This window comes from Panthera onca, chromosome D2 (genome assembly GCF_046562875.1).
Source record: "Panthera onca isolate mPanOnc1 chromosome D2, mPanOnc1 haplotype 2, whole genome shotgun sequence".
Taxonomy (NCBI): domain Eukaryota; kingdom Metazoa; phylum Chordata; class Mammalia; order Carnivora; family Felidae; genus Panthera; species Panthera onca.
Window position 1 is genome coordinate 75,573,693 of NC_138349.1, and position 26,268 is coordinate 75,599,960.

At 41.8% G+C, this 26,268-nt stretch overlaps 3 protein-coding genes across 14 annotated transcripts in view; 2 read left to right on the forward strand and 1 right to left on the reverse strand.

The window, feature by feature from the left end:
• The window catches only part of ARID4B (AT-rich interaction domain 4B), a 156,517-nt gene extending 142,533 nt beyond the window's left edge, over positions 1–13,984 (reverse strand). For 7 of the 8 annotated variants that reach the window (XR_013550438.2, XM_078434203.2, XM_078434202.2 and 4 more), the window contains exons 1-2: positions 13,553–13,984; positions 12,657–12,711 (exon numbers count right to left, since the gene is read on the reverse strand). Coding sequence is in view for 7 of the 8 variants with exons in the window: in XM_078434203.2 (XP_078290329.1) it covers positions 12,657–12,662 (6 nt within the window). In the remaining variant the exon portion in view is untranslated. The remainder of the gene's footprint in view (positions 1–12,656; positions 12,712–13,552) is intronic. The other variant, XM_078434200.2, reaches the window with a different exon arrangement.
• TBCE (tubulin folding cofactor E) overlaps positions 1–26,268 on the forward strand; it is a 622,247-nt gene that overhangs the window by 486,248 nt on the left and 109,731 nt on the right. The gene's annotated exons all lie outside the window — the stretch shown is intronic.
• GGPS1 (geranylgeranyl diphosphate synthase 1) lies at positions 14,138–24,904 on the forward strand. 5 transcript variants are annotated; one of them, XM_060642867.3, is made up of 4 exons: positions 14,138–14,277; positions 18,044–18,136; positions 23,486–23,556; positions 23,803–24,904. In XM_060642867.3, exons 2-4 carry the CDS (start codon positions 18,067–18,069, stop codon positions 24,562–24,564), a joined length of 903 nt encoding a protein of 300 aa, XP_060498850.2. In that variant the 5' UTR covers positions 14,138–14,277; positions 18,044–18,066; the 3' UTR covers positions 24,565–24,904. The 5 variants fall into 5 exon arrangements, with proteins under 5 accessions (XP_060498850.2, XP_060498848.2, XP_081646677.1 ...); XM_060642865.3 differs by lacking the exon at positions 14,138–14,277 and adding an exon at positions 14,334–14,560; XM_081790551.1 differs by lacking the exon at positions 14,138–14,277 and adding an exon at positions 14,600–15,240.

A 26,268-nucleotide genomic window follows, 5' to 3' on the forward strand; every position in this document is an offset into this window, starting at 1 on the left:
TTATAAGGAATAACGAATGATCATGAAACTTTAAAAACATAATGTGCCACTTAAAAACATTATAATGCTAGTGTTAAAAAAAAACCCTTTAGAAACCACATACTCTGACCCTAAGCATCTGCAGGGGTCAATGCCTACGGTAGTGTGTCCTCAAATTAACCTTCCTAATAAATGCTACTAGGGATCCAAGAACAGCATTAGCTACTCTAGCAGCAGCCATACAGCACAGGGATGCTCCCTCACTAACCTCACAGCTTACCTTTTCATAGCAATCTCATGTAGTTAGATTTCATTATTAGTTAGTAGCTGTAATAATAATCCATAGGCCTATGAAGGGCTATCATAAATGCTGCTGGGACTGTTCACCACCTAGAAGCACTAAATATTCAAATAAATCAACGATACTTACTGATTACCTAACTGAATGCTAAACACTGCTATACATGAGGTTTGTACACTGCTATACATGAGGTTTGTACGTATCTGCCAAAGCTAAAAGCTAAAGAAACATAGTGGTGCCTTTACCATATAATTTCTGTAACTTTTTAAATGTTTATTTATTTTTGTCAGAGAGAAAGACAGAGAGAAACAGTGCGAGTGGGAAAGGGGAAGAGAGAGAGGGAGACACAGAATCTGAAGCAGGCTCCAGGCTCTGAGCTGTCACTGTCAGCACAGAGCCCGACATGGGGCTCGAACCCACAAACCACGAGATCACAACCTGAGCCAAAGTCGGACACTTAACCGACTGAGCCACCCAGGCACCCCTAATTTCTATAATTTTTGATATTTATAGCAAACTTGTACTGCTTTTATAATAAAAACTTCTGAATTCTGGTAGGAATAGAACTAGTTTAGAAAAAAATATGTCTCTAAGTTGGGGGAAAGCAAAATTAGGTGACTAAGTGTCAAAAACCCTCAATACACAAAACAACTTTAAAAAAAAAAATCCCTGAACAACTAAACAGAGATGGGTCTTTTGGTGAGATATCCTCACCAAGATAAAACTGAAAAAATGAAAAGCTACATTTTTTTTTTTTTTTTAATTCCCAAATAGGCATAAGCCAAGCTGCCTCATTTAAACTTTGACAGCAATAGTAGCTCCTTTGTCTTCAAGCCTGTTCGCCTTTCCTTTTACTCCTCTCTAGAGTAGAGACAGGCTTGGCAGGGCCCCATCGCGCATTTGCCCCACCCCCACAGGCTCAGGATGCCAGACCAGCTTCAGGTGACTAACTGCCACATCAGAACAGTGATCGGATCAAGAGAAGAAAAAAATGTTTGCCCTACATACGCAAGGCTAGAGGTGGATGCTTATCCAGAAAATAAATATCTCCAGTGGTTCACCTAATCCAATAACAACCCTCTAGGCTTGGAAGTAAAATTTACTTTTCCCTTGAAAGAATCCCATTTGGGCAAACCAGCAGCAAATTAGAAGAAAGGACAAGTATTATATTTACTAAGAGAAGCTTCTGCATCAGGAAGGGCTGGGATAAAATAAGTCTGAAATGGGAGCAAAGAGTTCTTAGAATCAAGAAATCTGGTTTTCCCCTTCCATTAAATACTCTGTTCTTAAGGAATTCATAAAGACGAAAATAACAGGTTTTAACCTCAATCACAAAATTACTTTTCTCCAAAACTTCCAAATCAATCTTTAAGTTACAAAAGATTACAGTAGCTGTATCATCCTGAAAGTGTATTTAAATTAAGAGTTTGCACATTCTTTCCAGAGAACTAAGAATAATAGTTACAATTTATTGCGAATTTACTATGTAATAGATCCTGTTATTACATTTAGTCATCCCCAATAATCCCATGAGGTAAGTACTATAAATGTTTCTCATTTTAGACAAGGACACCAGCCTTCTTAGAAGGTTTAAGAAAACTGCCCACAACTTGGGTAAACAGGAGAATCCCAATTCAATCCCAAACACTCTAGATTAAAGAATCCTCACTCTATCAGTTTATGAAAGAAGTGACTGGCTTTTACTGGAATAATAAAGCTATCGCATACTGACTGCTGAGAACTATGCCAAGTGTAGTGTAAAAGATTTTCAATGCTATTTCATTTAGTACTTACAAACCTTGTAAGGTAACTATTATTATCCCCATTTTGCGAAAAATGAAAATGACGTTTCCTTTCATTGCAAAAATAAATAACTGCCCAAACTTCAACAGCCAAGTCAAGAACAGAGAGAGACGGTACTGGGAACAAGACCTCTCTTTCCAAGCCATATGCTCTTAATCATTAAGCCACACTGTTTATTGGGCACTTTAACTAAACAAAGATGGTTTTTACAGCCATATTCAAGTATAGTTTTTCCTGTCAGTAGAAAGTGAATCTTTTCTTTAAATTCCATTTGCTCAAAGTTTTGATAGTTTACAATCTTCATTTCTGTGATGAAAGTAAATGATTCAAAAGAAGTGTAATTTTTGGGGGGGCGCCTGGGTGGCTCAGTTAAGCATCCAATTTTGGCTCAGGTCATGATCTCGGGGTTCCTGGGTTCGAGCCCTGAATCAGCTCTGTGCTGCCAGCGAGGAGCCCGTTTGGAATTCTCTTTCTCCCTCTGTCTCTGTCCCTCCCTGACTCATGCTTTCTCTCTCTCAAAATAAATGCATAAACTTACAAAAAAGTGTGATTTTCAAAGAAACATAAACAGGTATCAATGATTATGTTGTCATAAGAGATCACACCCAGCAGAAGTATCAAATACAGGAGACAGCAGTCTGTTCTCGTCAAAACCTTGACATGGGACTTCAGGAACCTGCTTCAGATTCTCTCTCCCTCTCTCACTGCCCCCACCCCCGCCCCACTCTCGCTCATTCTCAAAATAAATAAAAATACATAAACTTTAAAAAGATTAGCAGCAGATCAGTAACAGGTGACATTACAGAGCTGTGTTTCTTAATATTCGTATCAAAGTTTCCAGTGAGAACTTGATGAAATTCATCTCCCCAAGAAAACGTATGGCCACATGAATTTGGGCACATAAACTTTGGGGAGAGGAGAGATTTACAGCAACCGTGAAGCCCATATCTGGACCTTCTGAGTGGAGCACGAGCAAGTATTAATTAAGGAATACTGGGAATTATACTCAAAGTAAGACAAGTGCTGTTTTAAAATTTTCCCTCTTTTTTGCCTTTTATTTTGTCCCTTCCTTCTATTAACCAGCCTAAAATATGACCCTTAGCATAGAAAGTTAAATACCAAATTTGGTTTCTCTGTCTCTGTAAACTGACCCTTTTATTTTCTAGTAAACTGTTAATATACTTTTATAAACTCATGGTTTTCCTCCCCAAACCTGACTGCTATCTTGAATCTTAGTATGAAAACTATCAGATTTCCAGAAACACATTATCTTCCATGGAAAACTTGAATGTCAGAATTTCCAGCCCTCTCAAAACCAGAAATGTAGTCATTTTTATAACAAAAGTTCTCTTCTTATTTATTTATATTTTTTGTAGTATTTATTTCTTATTGAGAAACAGAGATAGCACATGAGCGCGGGGGGGGGGGGGGGGGGGGTGAGAGGGACAAGAATCTGAAGCAGGTTCCAGGCTCCAAGCTGTCAGCAAAGGGCCCGACGCAGGGCTCGAACTCGCGAACCCGTGAGATCATGACCCAAGCCAAAGTCAGACACTCAACCGACTGAGCCACCCAGGCGCCCCACAAAAGTTCTCTTTTAAAATTAAGATACACATACTGATTAGTAGTTTAAGACATAACAAATATGCGCACAGTCTTATTTTGATGTAAAGTAATTAAATGAAAAAATTTCAATTATCTTGAGAACGAAAAGCCAGTTATGGCTTATATTTCGTTCACTGGCCACTAGGTATAAAGGAGGCCCAACTGAAAAGAAAAAATACTGACACGCTTTCTTCACAGGCCTTATCAAAACCCACACCTTCTACAATCTGCAACATTTAAATATCAAAAGGATTAATATGACAATGGTTTCCACTGCTTACCAAGTGTCACACTGAATACTAGATTCTAATTCTCATGAATGCAGAACATCTTCGTTCTGTAACACCAAAAGGAAAGCGGCAAGAATCCTATTTTTATTTTAACATTTGTTTATTTTGAGAGAGAGCATGAGAGGGGGAGGGACAGAGACGGGGGTGGGGGGAGGGGAGTGGTGGTTAGAGAATCCCAAGCAGGCTCCACAGTGTCAGTGCAGAGCCCAACGCGGGGCTCGAACTCACAATGAGATCATGACCTGACCTGAAACCAAGGTCAGAATGCTTAACTGACTGAGCCACCCAGGCGCTGCAAGAGTCCTGTTTTTAAGCAATTCATCAAGAACAAAAGTTTGCAACTCTTTTGAATATATCTATCACTAAAAAATTAATAAAGCATATCTATATCTTGTTTACAGCCACATTACACGAAGCAATATGCCAGTTAGCATTTTTCATAAATATAAAATATGCTTATTTCCAAAAATTACACAGCCCTAACTTCATTCTAAACCCCAGATCTTTAGTTCTTCAACCAAAAAATCTTGGTGTCCTCCTCAATTCTCCTTCCTTCACATTGAATCTGACCGGAACTACTGGCTCTACCTTCAAAGGAGATATAGACCCTGACCACTCCTCACTCCCCTCACTGTGATGGCTAATATCCCACCATCATCATCTATTAAAATAGCTTCCTAACTGGTCAGCTTCTATCTTCAACTTGCCTTCAGCCTGTTTTTAACACAACAAAGAGTGATCCCTTAAGAATATAATGAAAATCTGCCACTCTGTAACGAGATTGCATAACTCACAGTTCCCTATTTCTACAAGAGTGAAAACCACAATCCTTAACAATGGCCTTCAAGGTCCTAGGTGACCTGATGGGCTCCGCCCTCAACCTGCATACCCTTTATCCACCCCCTCCCATTCTCTTCTTTCCTTACTCCACCGCAGCCACCTTGGCCTCTGTGCAGTTCAATGAACATGTTGACCTGTCTTTAAAGCCACATGACTAATGACATCTTTTAGACAAATATTTGTGCCAATGTCTTCTCAATATACCTACTTGACCACCTTTACACCACAGCCTGTCCCGCTCTGTGCTGACAGCTCAGAGCCTGGAGCCTGCTTTAGATTCTGTGCCTCCCTCTCTCTCTTCCCCTCTCCCCGCTCACACTCTCTCTCTCTCTCTCTCTCTCTCTCTCAAAAATAAGTAAATATTAAAAAACAAAAATGTAAAAGGCACCTGGGTGGCTTAGTCAGTTAAGCTGCCCACTTCGGCTCAGGTCATGATCTCACAATTAGTGTGTTCGAGCCCCGCATCGGGCTCTGTGCTGACAGCTTCCGAGCCTGAGCCTGTTTCAGATTCTATGTCTCCCTCTTTCTCTGTCCCTCCTCCACTTATGCACATGAGCTCGCTCTCTCTCTCTCTCTCTCAAAAATAAACATTTAAAAAAGGTTTTTTAATAAAATAAAATAAATTAAAAAATGTATTACAAAAAGACTACAGCCTGCCGCAACCCTGTATGTATTCCCTACCCTCCTTACCCAGCTCTCCTCTTATTTTCATACTATTTAACATCTAATAAACTAGATTACTTATTATGTTTATTTCTCTTTGTCCACCCTTGCTCCCTTAAAACGATCCACAGGGCCAGGACTTTTTGTTCACTGATGTATCCTAAATGGCTAGAAAAGAGAGACCAGCACTTTAAGTGTTCAATAAATGTTGAATAAATTGTTTCAATGTCCAAATCCTTAGTGGCCACTAGCCATCATGCCAAAAACACCTGAAGTTAAACATTCACTTCCCAACAGGGTTACCACAGATAATATTGCTATCCTAAAAACAGCAATATCCACTCCCAGGACCCAGGAAAACTGAAAATATGCGTTCACACAAAAGCCTGTAGACGAACGTTCACAGCAGCACTATTCATAATAGGGAAAAAGTGGATACAATCCACCACACGTCCAACAGCTAATGAACGGATTGGCCAAATGTGGTATATCCACTAAATGAAATATTATTCACCAACAGGAAAGAATAAAGTACTGACACAGGCTACAATACGAATGAACCTTGAACATATTATGCTAAGTGAAAGAAGCCAGACACAAAAGGCCACATGTTGTATGATTCCCTTGATAGGAAATGTCCAGAACAGGCAAACCCTTCGAGACAGAAAGTAGATGACCAACTGCCAGGGGAGAGAAAGAGGAGAGAGAGAGAACAGGGAGTGAGAGCTAATGGGTACAGGCTTCTTGTTGGGAAAACAAAATGTTCTGCATTTAAACAGTGACAGATGAACAATCTTGTGAAAATACTAAGTACTGAGTTGTACACTTCTTTTTTTTTTTGAGTTGTACATTTTAAAGGGTGAATTTTACCTCCTTTCCTAAAACTCAAAAACCAAACAAAACAGAAAAACATAAAGGAATGCTCAGGCTCAATGTTCACGGCTCACACATGAAGGAAGGCTAAGAGCTGGGAATGCCTTCTTGGCTGTATTCGATTCTAAGAATCCCATCCACCAACTAATCACAGAAGAAATATTTTAAAAGGGAGGGAGAGAGGCTAGTCCTGTCAGTAGCAGCAAGCCCAACTTTTCCTTCCCCTCCAATCCATTCAAATGCTATCATCTCCACCTGCAACACCACCACCTCCCACACCTGGTCCACACCATCTCACCAGAACTAATCCAGGAGCCATGCCACTGCCGCCCCTACTCCCACTCCTGTTCCCCCACGGTCTGTTCTCTGAACAGCAGTTACCGTTTAAACACGTCAATCAGATGACTTCACACTCTTGCTCGAGACCCTTCAATGACTTCTTACAACACTGAGATTTTACTCTACGTACTTCCCAAGGCCTACAAGGCCCTTACACTGTACCGGCTCTCGTGATCTCTCTAGCCTCATCTCCTACAACGCCAGCTCTAAAGGCTTTCTTCCAGTTCCTTCCAGTTCCCTACCTCCTTAAGGTATGCCAAGGTCAACCAGGCCAAAAACATTTCTCCCCAGGACCCTGGCATTTGTATTTTCAGCCTGGAATGCTCTTCCCCCAGATAGGCGAATGGCTCGCTCTGTCACTTGTTGCACGTGATGCTTAAATGTCACCTCCACAAACAGGCCCTTTATTACACCTAATCTAAAACTAACACCTTCAGTCACTGTAACCTCTTATCCTGATTATGCTTTATTTCTCTTCACAGCACTTAGCACATTTTTTTTTTTTTTTTTTTTCCCCTGCTTGGTGCCTGTCTATCCTAATAGAAAGTAAACTCCATGAGGGTAAGAACTCTCGTTCGCTGCTGGATCCTCAACACCTCAAAGCACATCTAGTACGTGGAAGGTACACAATATACAGACTGAATCAGCAAAAACACATTCTTCAGTGAAATATGTGCTCATCTAATCTACTTTTAAAAATCACAAAAAAACAAAGAATTAGCAATGGGCACAGAAAACAAGTCAGTATTTTACCAAAATTACCTGTTCATCAAAAAGACCACAAATTCATAGAACAAAACACATATGCCACATTATGGATGTACAGTTAAAAGTTATTAACTGTAGGGGCACCTGGGTGGCTCAGTCGGTTGAGCGGCCGACTTCGGCTCAGGTCATGATCTCGTGGTCCGTGAGTTCAAGCCCCGCGTCGGGCTCTGTGCTGACCGACAAGTGCCTGGAGCCTGTTTCAGATTCTGTGTCTCCCTCTCTCTGACCCTCCCCCGTTCGTGCTCTGTCTCTCTCTGTCTCAAAAATAAATAAACGTTAAAAAAAAAAAAAAAAAAAAAAAAAAGTTATTAACTGTAGAGAGAGAGACAGACAGAGACAGAGTGTGAGTGGGGGAGGGTCGGGGGGGGGGGGGGGAGGGAGACACAGAATCCGATACAGGCTCCAGGCTCTGAGCTGTCAGCACAGAGCCCGATGGGGGGCTCGAACTCACAAACTGTGAGATCATGACCTGAGCCGAAGTCGGACGCTTAACCGATGGAGCCACCCACACACCCCTCACCCTACCTGCTCTCTTAATCCTACATCCGGACTCGTAGATGTGGACATCCTACAGATCCCTTCAATACTCGAAACCCTGTACTACAGCTTTCCTCTCAGGACGACATACTTCAGATGACAGTAACATCCATCCCATGACCCACCACAGAAACTTCCATCTTCCTCTTACCCCGGGGCCCAGAGTTACTAGGTCCTGAGTTCAGTTTCTGAGATATCTCAGATCCGTCCCCTCTGCTCTACCCCCACTGCATTCGTTCAAGCCCTTATTCACCTCTCACTTGGACTTCTCATCTGGAATCTCCAGATCTTCCATTTAGATCTCCCTTTCGATGGATTCACTACGATACTACCAAAGTGACCACTCCAGAGTATAAATCCATCATCCTTACTCCTTCCTAACAACCTTCCGTGCTTCCATGTACCTTTCAAGAAAATTTTCAACCCCCTCACTCAGCCTCATTTCCTATCACTGCCCTCCTATTCCCACCCCAAACACATCATGCTTTCAAAGTTAAGCAAGGCACAGCGAACGACTTACACTTTCCAAATACACCATCTCGGGGTTTTTTTCATTTTCCAGTATGTAGTCCCCTTTCTGACTCAAACACTCTTTTCTACCCTTCTTTGCCAAATGAAAGCTTTAACACTGAGCTTAGATGTCAATTCCACCAGAGAACTTTCCATGACTCTGATTTAGATGTCCTCTTCTGCCCTCCCACAGCACTTACCACAATTACCGTACATTGCTGTCAATACTCTTACAATCGGGTATATGTTGTTTTGCTTTATTTTTCTGTGTCTTCTACTAAATTGGGAGCTCCCTGAGAGCAGTTCTGAGAGTATTCACCTTCATTCCACACTGCCCCACGCATGGAAGGGGTTGTTGTTAAATGAATGATTTGTGAAAGGGAGTAGGGGGGAAGAGGAAGAAAGAAAAAAAAAAGGGGGGGGAGGGGAAAGGCAGAGGGAGGGAGGGGAGAGGGAGGGAGGGGAGAGGGAGGGGAGAGGGAGGAGGAGAGGGAAAGAGGAAATGAACGAAAACAAGGACAAGAGGAAAAAAGTAAAAGAAACAAAAAGGGAAAGGAGGAGCCAGGGAAAGGAAAGGGGGAAAGCAGGCAGGAGGGAAGGGGCAGGGTGGTGAGAACACGCACACGCATGTGCACAGGCACGCGAGCAAAGGGCATTTGTACACAATCCATTACTTCTGTGTTCTACGCCAGTGATTACTGAGAGAATGGAACATGTGAAAAAGCCCATCTCCCGGAGATTCTAAGCATAACCATCTAAATCACTTCTCCCATAAAGATTCTGAAATGTCCAGCCTCTGCCACTTCACTTGAAAATTTACTGCAGGGGCGCCTGGGTGGCGCAGTCGGTTAAGCGTCCGACTTCAGCCAGGTCGCGATCTCGCGGTCCGTGAGTTCGAGCCCCGCGTCGGGCTCTGGGCTGATGGCTCAGAGCCTGGAGCCTGCTTCCGATTCTGTGTCTCCCTCTCTCTCTGCCCCTCCCCCGTTCATGCTCTGTCTCTCTCTGTCCCAAAAATAAATAAAAAACGTTGAAAAAAAAATTAAAAAAAAAAAAAAAAAAAAAAAAGAAAATTTACTGCAATGTAATGAGAGATGTTAATAACATGCACAACGTAGAAACAAAGTTTTAGTTAGGAAAAAGTAGGAAATAAGGGCGCCTGTGTGGCTCAGTCGGTTATGCATCTGACGCTAGGTATCAGCTCAGGTCCTGGTCTCGTGATGGTGAGATAGAGCCCCGCACAGGCCTCCGTGGTGACTGTGGAGCCTGCTTGGGATTTTTCTCTCTCCCTCTCACTGCCCTGCCCCCGATCAGGTGAGCATGTGTGTGTACTCTCTCTCTCAAAATAAATAAATAAACATTTTTTAAAAAGTAGGAAATGAATCTGACATAATCAAGTCTTGGAATCACTGATAAACTTTCAATAAACTATCATTTCCTGATAACATGCTATTACTGACATTGAAAGATCTATAGAAAGGATAAAAAAAAAAAATCCCACATAACACCAACAACATGACCTGTGTTAAGAACAAAACTGCTTTTCGGGCGCCTGGGCGGCTCAGTCGGTTAAACATCTCACTCTTGGTTTTGGCTCAGGTCAGATTCTCACAGTTCGTGGGACTGAGCCCTGCATCAGGCTTCGCACTGTCAGCTTGGGATTCTCTCTCTGCCCCTCCCCTACATGCAGTGGTGCTCTCTCACAATAAACAGGTTTGGGTTTTTTTAATTGCTTCTGTGCTACAGTCATATTTCTCAAAACCACACTGGGCAAAAATATTACAAGATAGAGTATTCTAATTAGTAAAGGACTTTTATTTAAATACACTCTTGAAGTCACGTACTACAGGAAAATTGTCGCTAAAACATATAACATTTAAAATGACACATACATTTTAACGCAACAACCAGAAAAGTATTACTAAGCACTCTTCCAATGACATCAGCCTGTCACTTAATAAAATAAAAAAATTCCTTGAATAAAACAGATAATAAAAATTTAAAAGCTCACCTCGAAGTATGAATATGTTTGGTAAGATCTAAGAAATAGCACAAATCCTTCTATTGCTCAGCTGTCATTACAATTTAGAAACTGGGAGCGCACACACACACACACACACACATAAAAGATTTAAGCCCAATATAATCACTACTAAATACTTCTTGAATTGCAATTTTGTTGAAGGAAAATACCAATCATGGGCAGCCTCTCAACTTTTCAGCATATAAGAAATTAAGTTGTAAGAAATAAGCTAAGTTTGTAGTACTACTGATTATTAATAGACTGCCAAAGAGAAGACTTAGTACACGTACAATAACAGGAAGTTCTTCTTGCACAAAACTAGAAATTTACTTTAATAACTCAACATCACTAGTACCTTTTTTTAAAGGCAATAATAATGGAGATGCTAAGCACTTAAAATTAGTATTTCTAAAATGATACCAAAAAATTTGCATTTGCCTAATATTTTGAAACTTTTAAGGCTAAAGTTTCCAACGTACTTTCATTTTTTAAACACACAAGTTAAAAAAAAGGGAAATGAAAGGAAGAAAATGTAAATCTAAAGGACCTTCAACTTAACTACATTTCTTTTAACCAAACATTAACAGAGTACCTAAGATGTGCCAGGCAGTATACGGGGAACTGACATATTACAACATCTATTACAAACTAAATCCTGTGTTATTCAGCTTCTGAATTTATTATGTTATTTAACCCAACGCTTTTCTTATATTGTCATCCAACAACGAGGAAGATACACAGTTTTTCCTAACGAATTCACTTGTCTCTGTTTTACATAGGTCACAAGAGTCACCGCTAGCATCTGTGACTAACAAAAGGGATTCATTTCAGAGACATCACTGATCATTTTTTTCATCTACATGAAGGTGAGACAGGAATTCAGCAGATATAAACTGTTTCAGGTATGAACTGTTCTAGGTTATAAACACCCTAAACTCAAGACGGGGGAAAAAAAAAAAAAAAAAAAACCACTAAAAAAAAAAACAAAAAAAACCAAAACTGGACTAAATTTACTTTGTATAGCTGATAAATATTTAAGTGGCCACAGCATTTACTTCTTCCATAAACACAAACATTACAAATTTCCATTTAGATGCAATACTATAAAAAGTCTTGATTCTGAAGACAAGCGAAGAAAACTTTTTTTTAAATAATTCAAAGGAACTATCCAAAGTAGACAACATTTCTATTTTCACATACTATCACATACTATTTCACATTTCTACACTCGTAAACACACTCTACCCTTTTAAGCACTTCCGAATTTGTCACGGGTGAACAAGCTGTCTAGTGTCTAAGTTCCACCAGTTGAATCTAGACATTTCAGACACCTAAGGCTTTTTATCCTACAGTGTATTAAAAAATGACAGCATTCAATTACATATTCTCTAAAAAAACAACCAGTACTTCCATTGCTATAATTTCTTCCACCGACTAAGTAAATTCTACCCTTTAGACACTATCCTCCATTCAGTTAACATGTTTACGTTTAAGAGGAACCCGGCCATGGGCTTTCCACATCAATCCACATGGGTTTTGACCACAACATCTGACAATTTACGGATCAACAAAGAAAAATAAACCATATAACGCTAAATCCCAGGAAATACAAGGAGCAACTGCTATCTCTGAGTTGTGTAAAGATCATAAAGATTCTCTTTAAGGATTTCTCAATGAAGATCACTTTCATGGCTAACCCTAGAGGTCCTCTGCTAAAAATTCACAGTACTGTCCACACAATAAATGAGATTTTCTTTCATCAGTGTAATCGACAGAAGCACAATACAGTTCAGTTTCTAGAGTCAGATTACTTGACCTGCTTTTTCTGTTTTACCTTGTAAAACACTTTAATTCAAGCAGTTCCTCCTACCTTACCCTGAAAAAGGAGACGTCCTACAAGGGCAGAATTCTGCTCGGTGCGATATCCTCCAAGTGGCCCCAACTCCACAGCAAAGCCGGTAGAGAGCCACACCAGCTGACCCCCGTCGTCTCCCGGCAAAGGGCTCGGGCACCAAGCCACCCAACACACCTTCCTCGGCAAAACTCGGAGGCCCCACACACGACCTCGATCAAACCCCCATACTTCCCCAATTCTGTAACCCCAGAGGTCGTTTTCTGGGAGCAATCTTACCTTCATGATGATTCAGGGACCGCGATCCCCTCGAAAACACCAGATTCACCTGCACCTGGAGGGAAAACAAAAGACACCCAGTCAACACCACCGGGCACCCCTCTGCACTGGCGGAGGCGGAGGGAACCGAGCGAAGCCTGAACCCCGAAGAAAGAGCGTGGCGGGCATCAGCCCCCGAACCACGAAACGCCGACGAGGGGCTCCCTCCGGCCTCGCCAGCCCCGCAAACCCGGCCACCTACACAGCTCGGCGGCTTCCCGTCCCCATTGTCGGGACCCGCCGGAGTTTCCCGTCTCCGACAATGACGCCATTTCTGTCAGAGAAGAAACTCACAACAAGCCCGGGGGCCGGCGCGGGGCCGGCTGTCCTCCCCGAGGGCCTCCGGGCCCGGCCGAGCTGGTCGGCGCCCCCAAAGGGTCGCGCAGCCCCGCGTCCGAGCCGGAGCAGGCCCGGGCTCGAGGGGCCCGGGGTGGGGGGCGGCGGAGAGGCCAGGCGGGCCGGAGGAGGGCCGCGGGCAGGACCGACCCACCGCGCAGCCTCTGCCCACGTCCCGTTCTGAGGCGGACACCCGACAAGTGCGAGCGGGATCCCCGTCCGCCGGGCCGCGGGGACCGCCAGAGGACCGAGGGGCCGGGAGGCGGCACAGCCCCCCGCGCCGGCCCGGGCCCCCCACCGCGGCCCGGAGCAGCTAAACCGCTGAGTGTGCGGCCGCCAGGCTGGGGGGCGACTCGGACTCGGCAACAGCACGGGGGGCGGGGGCTCCCGGGAGGCCGAGGCCCCCAATCCGGGCTCCCGGCGAGACCACCGAGCGATCTTCCCCCGCTCCTCGGCCAGGCCCAGTGACTCCCGAAAGGACCCCCTTGCGAGACCGCGAAAGCCTCAGAAAATGTCCCTACCTTCCTCGGAGGCGAGCTCTGACCCTGGCACGTCCAGAGTTCCCTCCCCTACTCCCCCCCAAAACCAGCAGGCCCGGGGGAGAGATGGGGGAAGAAGGGCGGCGGGTCCAGCGGTTGCTGAGGCTGAAGCTCCGGCTCCTCCTCCTCCCGCGGCGGCGACTGGTACCTTTGTTTGGCGGCCGCTCGGGCTCCCTCGCTGGGGGGAGGGGGGGACGACGAAAAATCCCTCCCGGACTGGAGGTCCGGGCCCCGAATCGCGCTGCCCTCCAGAGGACGGCGGCGCCAGACCCTCTGCGGCTCCTTCCGGGCAAAGGTCCAGGCGGTGGCCGTGGCGGCGGCAAGCTTAAGCACAAGAGTCTCCCTCCGCTCCGGCGCCCGAGCTCCTCACTCCGGACTCGACTGACGGGCAAACATCGCTTTCCCCCCCCCCACCCCAAGTGCCCCCCTCCCTTCTTTCTCCCCTCCCCTAGATATTTTCCCCTCCCCTACCTCTTTCCCGGATGGCCTCTTAGATGACCTCGGATTGGCTAGAGTTCTTTAGAACCCGCCTACACCCTATTCTCATTGGTCCTCGGGATACAAACAACGACGCCATTTTCCCACCACTTCTATGGAAACAGAAAGTTACGCCTCAAAGCTTCCCGGGAAATGTAGTCCAACCTTTGAGGCCAATACGGAAGCCCTTGCCCCTGAGAACTGCAAGACCCGCAATGCCCCGCGTCTGCGTGAGCTGAGGGAGGGAGGGGAGGGGAGGGGGCGGGGCGACAAAGCAGTGGGGAGGCGGCAACGACGCCTGCGCAGTGTGACCGGGATGGCGTATTTTCTTGCACCGAGTAATGCGGTGTCGCTGGCGGCTGAGAAGGGTGGAGAGTTCCGTGGTGAAGTAGGGGGAGGGATCTATGTAGGCGTTCGGCGGAGCCGTGGTCTGAACTATAAAGTGGGAAGTTGATGCTGGGTACTGCTACTCCCGGACCGGCAGCGTGAAAGTTGTGATATCACCGTTGAACCGTGAGCGGCTGTGGTGGCGGTCGGGGGGAACCCGGATGGGAATGAGGGCGGGGGAGGCTGGAAGGCGGGGTCCGGAGGAAAGAAAGAAAGGAGGGTGAGGACCCGGATGCTGAACCGGATTGTGTATGAGTTTTCCGTACTTGCTAGAGAAGGGGTGGAGCGGTAGGTGACCCAGTGGGGCGGAAGGGGGCAACTGAGCGGAGAGGAAGCAGAAACCTCTCCTCTCCTGCGGGCTCTGTACCAGCATAGTAGACCCTTGAAGTTCTTTTGCCAAGTCTCTGTTAAAAATCTGCCTTGAGGTTATTTAAATCCACTGCTTTTATCTCAGGCAGTTTTCTTCAGCTCTATCATCTCCCAAAGTTTAAGTGGAGGATTCACTCTGCGTTTCACAGCTACGCAGAGTGTCACTATTTAGCAATTTTGAAACCAGATCGTTCCCTTAAAAAAAAAAAAAAACTTGCATGGTATGATAACTTTTCATATTGCAAGTCTGTTCCTTGGTTTCATTTTTTTTAAAGCGTTAGAAGGCACTTTCCGTTAGTTCATTCAATCCTTCACATATTTATTGAGCGCCTACCATGTGGAAAAACGGAACAGCCCATGCCTTCGTGGACCTAAGCCTAGTGAGACAGACAGATATTAAAATGGACACACAATTGAATGTGAAGTTAATAGCAGTGGTGAGTGCTACAAAGGAGAGTTACATGGTGATAGGAGAATTTAAAATAGGGAATTTGGCTTAAGGGAAATAAAGTGAGGATCCAGCTGAGAGTGGAAAGGTTATCATAAGTTAACTAAGAAAAGAACATTCCAGATAGAAAGAATAACACGTTGGAAAGCCTGTGTCTAGAGGCTTTTAAAGTGTGAAGAATTAATTGTGAAGACCTGAAGGAGGAGAGGGGAGGGGAGGCGGGAGAGTAACCTACTATTATGCAGTTTATTAAGGAATTGTTCTTACCTAAGAGCAAAGGGATGTTTTCAAAGGGTTCTCAATGGGTAGGGAAACAGGACCAGATCTGAATTTTGCAAGGATCACTGGCTGAAGAGTAGAGATCTCGATTAGAGAACCTAATCTAGGAGTGAGCGCAGGGAGCCCAACCAGGAGATTATTGCAGTAGTAGTCCACACAGGGGACAATCTATTTTCGTATTAATATTCATCCATCAACTGAACCCATTTAAGGCAGTTTGCCAGTTTTGGAAGTGAGTAGTTTCAGACTCTCTCATAGAGGCATTCTGTAGTTATTCAATCTAAAAATAAATGAGTAGAATTCATGTAACACTAATGCCCCTTTATATTTGAGTCTAGTACATGATGGCTGAAAGTTCCAGCCATGATAAATAGCACTCCTTTAGGTCAAAAAAAGAAAGAAAAAAAAAAAAAAAAGGCATGTATGCCACAGTGTATAGAACCCCTTAGACTCTTTAAGAAGACACAAAACATTACTTTTCAATACCTAGAAATATTGAGGTTCCTGTATTTTCCTACTACCAAGAATACTTGTGTATAAACATCCTCTAGGAAAGGAACATTAATTGACTTGTTTAATGAGTGTTCTTAAGGTAATTTTTAAAGATTCATAACTGGTTTTGTTTTTGTTTTTTTTTAATAGCGTTGACAAAGCCTTGAGAATTGAAATAAAAGTTAGTTAGCTCTGACTTCTGGGCAAGAGTATACTTGTTACTGATCCACAGGGAGACAAGAGTTCTTGAAAGGTGGTCTCATTGATTTTTAAGTTAAGTACATTGCTTTCAACCTTGTTGGGAAGAGATAGCCACCAACTGCTTTAAATGCAGAAATATATAAATGATGCTTGTTTTTATTTTTTATCTTACCTTTAATTCTGTTCAATAATCTTTTACCTAAGTGATCATTCTTGTTACCTTTTTTTTTTAATCTCTTAAGAATGAGATAACATGTCAGAGTTTAAACAGTATAGATAAAAGATTACTAAACTGATTTTTGGATAATTTCAAAATTATTTTCTGGACTTTTTTCCCCCCTTGTGACATCCTTGGTATTCATTGTCAGTTAAGGCAGGTATAAAACTTTCCTACATGGAATGTTTCTCCTTGAGGTCATATTGCTAAGATGATTTCCTTTGCTGGAGTGCTCAGTTCTTTTTTTGTTGCTTTTTGTTTTTAATTTAAGTTTATTCATTTTGAGAGAGAGAGCATGCGGGGTAGGGGCAGAGAGAGAGGGGAGAGAGAGAATCCCAAGCCCCCGATGCGGGGCTTGCACTCACAAACCATGAGATCATGACCTGAGCTGTCAAGAGTCAGAGACTTTAACCAACTGAGCCACCCGGGCGCCCCTGGAGTGCTCAGTTCTTATGATTGTTTCACCTAGACACTCCAGAGTAGATTATAAAAAACACACTTTTCAGTCTTTTTAGTTCATGATCCTAGAGACCAAATTATTGTTATAGAAGCAAAAGAAAACAGATAAAGGTGAGAAACCTCCTAAAATGTACCCAAGATGTGAGAGCAATTAGTAAAGAAGATTCCTAAGATAAGGACAAATAAAAAACAGCAAAGAAGCAAAGTAGAGATTGGATTCAATAGAAAAGGAGGATTGTAGGAAGACCATGAGTGTTATTCTAGGAAATATCAAAGTAAATGTAAAACTCAGAATTATCGCTACAGAGAAGTGTGTGTGTGTGTGTGTGTGTGTGTGTGTGCGCGCGCGCGCGTGTGGATACAGGGGAATATTTTTGATAATTGCATTCAAACTAATGCACGTCTTGAATTGGAATCTTTGAAATGTATTGACTGTAAAGAAATTACAAGAGAGGCGTTTTCCCCTTAAATTTTAAATATATAAAACGTATCTCAATGCTCTTGGGGGAAAAGTATGTTTACGAATTTATGTAATCAATCAAATATAAAGTATCTAAATCTGTTGATTTGTTTTGACATTGATTTGGTTTTATGCCTTTTATGGTTGAGTACAATAAGAAAAGCTTAATATAAGTTCTGTAACTAAGGAAATCACTTAAAATCCAGGTGAATACTGGGACCAATGAAATCACACGAAGACGTTCCTTTTTTTTTTTTTTTTCCCCTTAAGGGAGATAATTTACATATCATATAGTTCACCCATTTAAAGTATACATTTTGGTAGGTTTCAGGATATTCACATGGATGTGCAACCATCACAACCTAATTTTAAAATATTTTGAACCCTACAAAAAGAAACTTCATACTCTGTATTCTTCCTACCCCAACTCTAGGCAATCACCAAACTACTTTCTATCTTTATAGATTTGCCTATTCTGAACATTTCATATATTATATGGTTTTTTGTGACTGACTTCTTTCACTTCAGCATGTTTCAAGATGTCACCTGTGTGGAATTTTCTTTTAAAACAAAACTGAAAGTGTACTTGCACAAAAACACCTTGAGATACAAATTCCTTTGCAGTTTAACACTCAAAATTAATTTAGTGAATAAGATCATCTTTATCCTTCTCCTTTTTCACAGATCAGCTTTGAAATTCAAAAACAATGGAGAAGACTCAAGAAACAGTGCAAAGAATTCTTCTAGAACCCTATAAGTATTTACTTCAGTTACCAGGTAACTTTAATTATGGTTAATATAGGGTCTTTTTATAGAGTAGTAGTCATTCAAATGTTAAATTACTGAAAAGATTAGATTTACCATCTCTTAAGATTTCCTATTTAAAGGCATGCATTTGAGAAAAATGACAAATAGAACATTTTAGTTTTTTGTTCTTAAAAGGGACATTTTTGTTTTGCTTTTTTTAAATTTTTTAATGTTTATTTGATTTTGAGAGAGATAGAGTGTGAGCAGGGGAGGGGCAGAGAGAGAGAGAAGTGGGGGGAGACACAGAATCCGAAGCAGGCTCCAGGCCCTGAGCTGTCAGCACAGAGCCCAGCGCAGGGCTGGAACCCACAGACCGAGAGATCGTGACCTGGGCTGAGGTCGGAGGCTCAACGGACTGAGCCACCCAGGCTCCCTAAAAGGGACATTTTTGAAGCATTGTTTTAAAAATGTCCAATTATACAACATAACTAAAAAAAAAAATTAAAACATTTGAGTACCTCATTGGAAGTTTCATTCTTTATGGATGCCATACATTCCTATTCCCCACCATTTAGATATTAGGGGAAGTTACTCCAATTTGTATAACAACAAAAAGCTTCACTCTATCTTCCATGTTCATTTGTTCTACTGTCACATACACACTGCATTTCTTACACTACTGGTTCCTTTAAGAGCCAAATAGTAATGCATCTCTAACTCACATTACTTGGAAACAGACCACATCATTCGTATATAAAGATGGGTCATCCGAACATGGCTTCTTAGAGTAACACCTGCCTAATCACATGTATGTGCATGTTTTATTTTGCTATTTTTTTAAGCTTGGTTTGGAAAATAATAATAGCAAGTAAAAACTCATATATATAATAAGCGTGGGTTTTTGTAATAAAAATTCATTCACAAACCAAGTACTTGAAATCTGGAATTCTCTTTCTTATAGAAATTATAAAAGGTGATAAATTAGTTGACAACCATAAAAACCTACTTAGCATGCAAGGTAGCTAACCTTTAGACTAATAACGTTCTCAACTCAATCACGATAAACACTTTTTTATTTCTGTTCTAAAGTGCATATCTTTCTTTATGGGCACATGTCAGTGGTATGTTTCTGTTCTTCATGAGCCTGGAGAGAATAAATATGGTTATCAAAGGCAGAATAGTGGTGGCTCCCCAGCTACATCCTCAAAGCCATCATGATTAGTGTCATTTCTATTCTGGCAAATCTTAATGAAGACGTACCTGCTGATGTCGGTGCTTCAAAAGAATGAAGGGAACTATCTATTTCCTAACTCAAGTTATACCCAGCCATATTATCTCATATAACTCACCAAAGGTTATTAGATGAAATCTAATTGACAGAATGAAGATACTCCATAGTACAACAGAAGCTATTTAAAAGTATCCAGAATTTGTTGGATATAAATTACCTTCCACTGTGATGATTCCAGTGACAAAAAAAAAAAAAAAAATTAAAGATGAAATCCTCAGGGTGCCTGGGTGGCTCAGTCAGTTAAGCATCTGACTCTTGATTTCAGCCTAGGTCATGATCTTACAGTTCATAGGATCAAGCCCTGAGTCTGGCTCCATTCTCACTCTCTCTCTGCCCCTCCCCCGTGCACACACTGTCTCAAAAAATAGTAAACAAAGATGAAATCCTCAAGATACAAAGGACAAAGAAGATACGTACTTTTTAAGAAACTTCTAGTCTGTTAATATTTTGAAATTGATTACAGATAGTGCACCTCTTTATTACCTACAGCCAGGGTACATAATTCTACCTTGCTCTTGGCATGGTGCTGCTTTTTATTGATGTATAACATGCATAAACAATGATCGTAAGTACAGCTCAAAAAGTTATGGAAGGGCGGCAGTGCCTGGCTGGGTCAGGCAGTAGAGCATGCGACTTTTAATCTCAGGGTCATGAGTTCAAGCCACGTTGGGCATAGAACTTGAAAAAAGTTATCAAAGGGGTTAGGGAATGGGTAAAAAGGGGTGAAGGGGAGTGAGAGGTACAGGCTTTCAGTTACAGAATGAATAAATCACAAAGATAAAAAGTACAACATAAGGAATATAGTCGTTGGCATTGTAATTAATGTTGTTGGAGGGAAGACAGAAATGGGGAATGCAAAGGGAAAGTTTCCTGCTATTTAAGGAAAAGCCAAGAGACTGCTTTTGAGTGACGTTTATTCAACAGCTAGTAAACTACACTTATTTCAGGGTCTCCCACTGAGAAACATGGTGATGTTTCTCCTGCACTCTCTTCATCTGTTGTTGAACTTATTTTGGGAACAAGTTTGCAAACACTGGCTGGAACCGGGCTATGGTAATATATGGCAGTTATCAATGCCATAAAGGGTCTAAAGAGTGTCTCCTGCCACTTTGCAGAGCAAGGACTGTCTGTAATTTTATTCTGTGTGTTTATTTATTTATTGTAGGGAGAGTGGATATGAGAGGAGCAAGGGAGAGAGAGAGAATCCCAAACCAACTTCACATTTGGAGCCCAATGCAGCCTAGTGTGGGGCTCTAACCTACAACCCTGGGAACACAACCCAAGCCAAAATCAAGAATCAGAAGCTTAATCTACTGAGCCACCCAGGCACCCCTGTAGTTACATGTTAGCAATAATGTTTACCTGTGTAATGACCTTTTGTAACATTTTTTAATCCTCATCTTGAATTAATATCTAAGTCATTAGATAACATTTAAAGCTCTCATTAGGTAGCTAATTTGTTTTAATCAAATGTATTCTTGCATCCATAATACAATGTAACCTCAAAAGATTTTCCTAAAGAAATAAGAAATTGTGGGGCACCTGGCTGGTTCATCAGTGGAGCACGGGACTCTTGATCTCGGGGTTGTAAATTTGAGCCCCACGTTGGGTGCAGAGATTACTTAAAAAATAAAAATCTTAAGGGGCGCCTGGGTGGCGCAGTCGGTTAAGCCTCCGACTTCAGCCAGGTCACGATCTCGCGGTCCGTGAGTTCGAGCCCCGCGTCAGGCTCTGGGCCGATGGCTCGGAGCCTGGAGCCTGTTTCCGATTCTGTGTCTCCCTCTCTCTCTGCCCCTCCCCCGTTCATGCTCTGTCTCTCTCTGTCCCAAAAATAAATAAAAAACGTTGAAAAAAAAAAAATTAAAAAAAAAAATAAAAATAAAAATAAAAATCTTAAAAAAAAAAAAAAAAAGAAATAGGAAATTGCACTATGCATAGTAAACCTGTTTTTCACAGAGAACTTCATAGTTACTAAAGTGACTTCAAGATGGGCCAGAACATTTTTTCTGTTGGGAAATTACTCTTGCTAATAAAAGATTATAATAATTAAAAATTATTAGTATTAGGATGTTTTGAAATTAGTGGGGTTGAATGACTTTTGTTTGTTTATTTGCCCTAGTGTAAGGCCAGGGAGTCCATAATGTTAAGGTCTTTTAAAGAGGAAAGGTAATTATTGTTTCTTTTCATTTTGAGGGATTTCTATGACTAACATCTGTTAGAAACTATTTGGGGACTTAAAAGTATCAATCCAGACCCCAGAACCTGGTTAAAGGAAAAGAATATATTCAAACACAACTGCAGGGGCACCTGGGTGACTCGGTTGAGCCATCCGGCTCTTGATTTTAGCTCAGTCATAATCTCCCAGTTCGTGAGATGGAGCCCTGAGTTGGACATCACGCTGACAGCTGGAGCCTGTTTGGGATTCCCTCTCTCCCTCTCCCTCCCTTTTCCTCCCCACTCTGCTTCTCTCTGCCACTCCCCTGCTTGTGTGCGCACTCTCTCTCTCTCTCTCTCAAAATAAATAAAGTTTGGGGAAAAAAACTTGTAAATTAAACCATTTATTGGACTGTTTTTCTATATATATTCTAAAGCAAAAAGGAGAATGTCTCTCCACTTTGTGTTCTTCATCTTCTGAACTTTTTTTTCTTTTTTTAGAGAGCAAACCCACGCAAGCAGGAGGGAGAGGCAGAGAGGGAGAATCTTAAGCATGTGCCACACTCAGCGTGGAGCCCAACATGGGGCTCAATCCCCTGACCCTGAGATGATCTGAACCAAATTCAAGAGTTGGTTGCTTAACCAACTGAACTCCCCAGGCACCTCTGAGCTTATTTTCTAAAGTGACATGGGTTACTTTACACACTTGTACATTGTAAGTAAAGCCCAAATTAGCCTTAGCTAAACTGGAAAGTAGATCAAAAGTATAAAGTATATAATTGCTACCCAGACCATGTTCACCTTAAGGATTAGGAGACAGAAGATACTCCTTCTTGAACCCTAAGAGAGCCTTCCCCTCCAGACTTCTCACAGAAAGTGCAACTTTCTTTCATTTGGATATGTGATGAGAGTTTATGTATTCATTCTTTTGGGTGATTGGTACAGAGAAAAAAACCTAGATAAGTCTTAGAAAATACTGTTTTTGTTCACTGGAACTTTTTATGTAACTATTTTCTGAAACCTCATCTGAAATTAGGATGTGACTGTGCATTCACTTTAGCAGGAAGCTCATAGAACATTATTAAGTGAACTGGTTGGGGTTTTTATCTATCATTCCTTTATATTTGGGCTAAAATGACTTCTATTGATAACTACTAGCCAAAAATCTCTTGAGCTTTCCATGTAAGAAAATGATAATATTGAAAAACTAATGGCCGTAGTCAAAATAAAAAGACTCATTTTTTACTAAACTGGGATCCTAAAAGGGAATACTTCAGGGAATGGGAATCTCATTTTTTGATAGGAAAGACGCAGAACTATACAATCTCTAAAACTTTAAAGGAATGGTAGATACTTGTAAGAGGTAATTATATGAGGTAAATCAGTAGCAAAGTATGCTTCATTAAAAATACCCATACTGAGATGCCTAGGTGGCTCACTCGGTTAAGCATCCAACTCTTGATCTCAGCTCAGGTCTTGATCTCAGGGTCGTGAGTTCAAGCCCCACGTTGGGCTCCACGCTGAGTGTGAAGCCTACTTAAAAAAAAAAAAAAAAATCCCCATAGTTCCTCTGAAATGGACAGTGCTAATTAACTGCCACTAACTAGACTAACTTGTTTTTCAAAAAAGGAATGCGTTAGATCATAGTTTCTAAAATGCCCATTTCATTCCAGTGAAAGGAGTGGGCTTACTAGTGGGCCCCTGGAATACTTCAGAATGTCTTTGCCCGCCCTAATTTTAAAAGGCTGTGGCGTTTTAGACTGCATTTCAGCAGAGGGGGTGGAGCGTTCAGGGCCCAGTAGTGAAAGGCAAGCTCTCTAGTAATGGATTAGTGGGGCTGGGTTCATCAAGTCTGGTCAGTCTTAGAGGAAGTGTCTGAATGTGTTTTTTATAACTGAAATATTTTATTGCCGAATTTTATTCTTTAATTCCAGGTAAACAAGTGAGAACCAAACTTTCACAGGCATTTAATCATTGGCTCAAAGTTCCAGAAGATAAGCTGCAGGTATTTAGGCAATTCAAAACCTCTTAATCCTTAAGAAATTAAAAGATGTCACACAAAATACTCCTTGCTCTTAATTGAGTTTAATGTTCCCCGCATATATTGTATTATATTGACATTGCTAAGTAAATACCAGTTGTAAAAATTAAGGAATCCAGGGCTCGTAATCTGTTAATTTAATTATTTATAAGCTTTTTGAATATTTGCATATTCAAATAAAATGAAATTGTCCATCGTCTTTTTTGTCAGATTATCATTGAAGTGACGGAGATGTTGCATAATGCCAGTTTGCTCATCGACGATATCGAAGACAACTCAAAACTCCGACGTGGCTTTCCTGTGGCACACAGTATCTATGGGATTCCGTCCGTCATCAATTCTGCCAATTACGTGTATTTTCTTGGCCTAGAGAAAGTCTTAACCCTTGATCACCCCGATGCGGTAAAGCTTTTTACCCACCAGCTTCTGGAACTCCACCAGGGACAAGGCCTAGATATCTATTGGAGGGATAATTACACTTGTCCCACCGAAGAAGAATATAAGGCTATGGTGCTACAAAAGACAGGTGGGCTGTTTGGATTAGCAGTGGGTCTCATGCAGTTGTTCTCTGATTACAAAGAAGATCTAAAGCCACTGCTTAATACACTCGGGCTCTTTTTCCAAATTAGGGATGATTATGCTAATCTGCACTCCAAAGAATATAGTGAAAACAAAAGCTTTTGTGAAGATCTAACAGAGGGAAAGTTCTCCTTCCCTACTATTCATGCCATCTGGTCAAGGCCTGAAAGCACCCAGGTGCAGAGTATCTTGCGCCAGAGAACCGAAAATATAGATATTAAAAAATACTGTGTACATTATCTTGAGAATGTAGGTTCTTTTGAATACACTCGGAGTACTCTTAAAGAGCTTGAATCTAAAGCCTATAAACAAATTGATGCACGTGGTGGGAACCCTGAGCTTGTAGCTCTAATAAAGCACTTAAGCAAAATGTTCAAAGAAGAGAATGAATAATATTAAGTCATTCTTGATTAGGCCTGGGAGCTTATTTTAGTTGACTTTTTTTTTTTTTTTTTTTTTTTTTTGTCTTTTAGCCTATCACTTTTTTAAAAATTAGGACCGAGCTGTTAGTCTCCTCAAACTGAGTGAATTGGGGTGATGTGAGTGAGATTGTTTCAATTTAGAACCCCTTTGTACAGATAATCATCATAGTACAAAGTTGATGGAATCAAAAGGAGCCACATTTAAATAGGTCTAATATGAATGTCAGAATGTGCTGTGTTGGGACCTTATGGACAACTGCCACAAATGTTCTGCTAATTCTATCAATAAAGAAGACTTCAGCTTCCGGGAATTCTTATCCAGATACTTCTAACTGTGCTGTATGGGCAATTCCCCATTCTTCGTCTACCCCATTTCCAAGCCAGTGACTACTTGGAACCAGTTCCGGTAGCTAGCTGACCCAAAGACCACAGGACCTCCTCTCTCTTCCTAAATGTTGCTACTTAAAATATCTTCATCTCCTCTTGGAAACTCCCTTACTAAAGTCTGCCATGAAAAAGCTGACTGTGATAAGCAGTAAGCGATCTGGCCCTTTTTCTTACCTTTTCCTGTTTTTCATCCTCTCTGCCCAGCAAATTCTCCTTAACCAAGGAGTCTCCACTTACTGAAATTTATATGCTACCCCACATTCATTCTTTTTTCCTTCTAAATGTAATTTGTGACCCAAAGCTGATTAGTATCTGGATACGGCATTGTCTTTCCATTTGGAAAGGAAAAAGGGCACGTGGAAAATGTATTTTATGAAGTAGCCTTTATTTCAGTCTTTTTATATTTTTCAGGGCGCCTGCATGGCTCAGTTGGTTAAGCATCCAACTTTGGCTTAGGTCATGATCTCATGGTTCATGAGTTTGAGCCCTGTGCTGGGCTGTCAGCTTGGAGCCCACTCCGGATCCTCTGTCCCCCTCTCTCTCTTCCCCTCCCCTGCTCAGGTGCACTTGCTCGCTCGCTCTCTCTCTCTCTCTCTCTCACTCAAATAAACATTTGGGGGAAAAAAAAAAAACCTTTTTATATTTTCCTATCAGTAGTAAAAATAAAAGAGCTATTTGCTCACCTGAAGTACAAAAGCAGAAGGAAGTGTCCTTTTCCTTGCCACTACTGAAGGCAATTGGTGCTTGAATGGAAAGGGAAGTAGGTATCTTTAATCTCTGTGATTAAAGGAATGTAAAGTGTTGACCTGAGAGCTGGTGCTTGGCTGGCTGAAAAGTAGTCAAAGCTTATGTTATCAGGCACTAATTAGCTTTACAGTGCTTTCGTACTGACCCCCTATCCCTTTTGTGTACTTTCCACCCCCAAGCCCCTGGAGCCATCTGTGGCAACAAGTAGCAGCAAAGGAAAAACCCTGATTCCTTCACTTAGAAGTGTTGCTGACCTCCCAAAACAAAACTGCTTTCCAGAAACACTGCATTTTGCTTGATTGGTTCTATTCTGGTGTGTGATCTCAGATCTAATCACCATGTGCTTGTAGGAGAACTTCTCACTGAAGCACTCAATCTAAATCTTTGAAAAACTGGGTACTATCTTTACTAACTTAAAATAATTTGGATCTGGGGCACCCTGGGTGGCTCAGTCCATTAAGTGTCCAACTTCGGCTCAGGTTATGATCTCTCATTTTGTGAGTTCAAGCCCTGCTTCGGGCTCCACACAGACAGTGTGAAG

Excerpts from the sequence above, each read along its gene's own strand:
- GGPS1 (XM_060642867.3), top strand. The coding sequence starts at position 18,067 with ATGGAGAAGACTCAAGAAACAGTGCAAAGAATTCTTCTAGAACCCTAT. Across the intron at positions 18,137-23,485 it reads GTATTTACTTCAGTTACCAG|GTAAACAAGTGAGAACCAAA; the intron begins GTAACTTTAATT and ends CTTTAATTCCAG. Across the intron at positions 23,557-23,802 it reads TTCCAGAAGATAAGCTGCAG|ATTATCATTGAAGTGACGGA; the intron begins GTATTTAGGCAA and ends CTTTTTTGTCAG.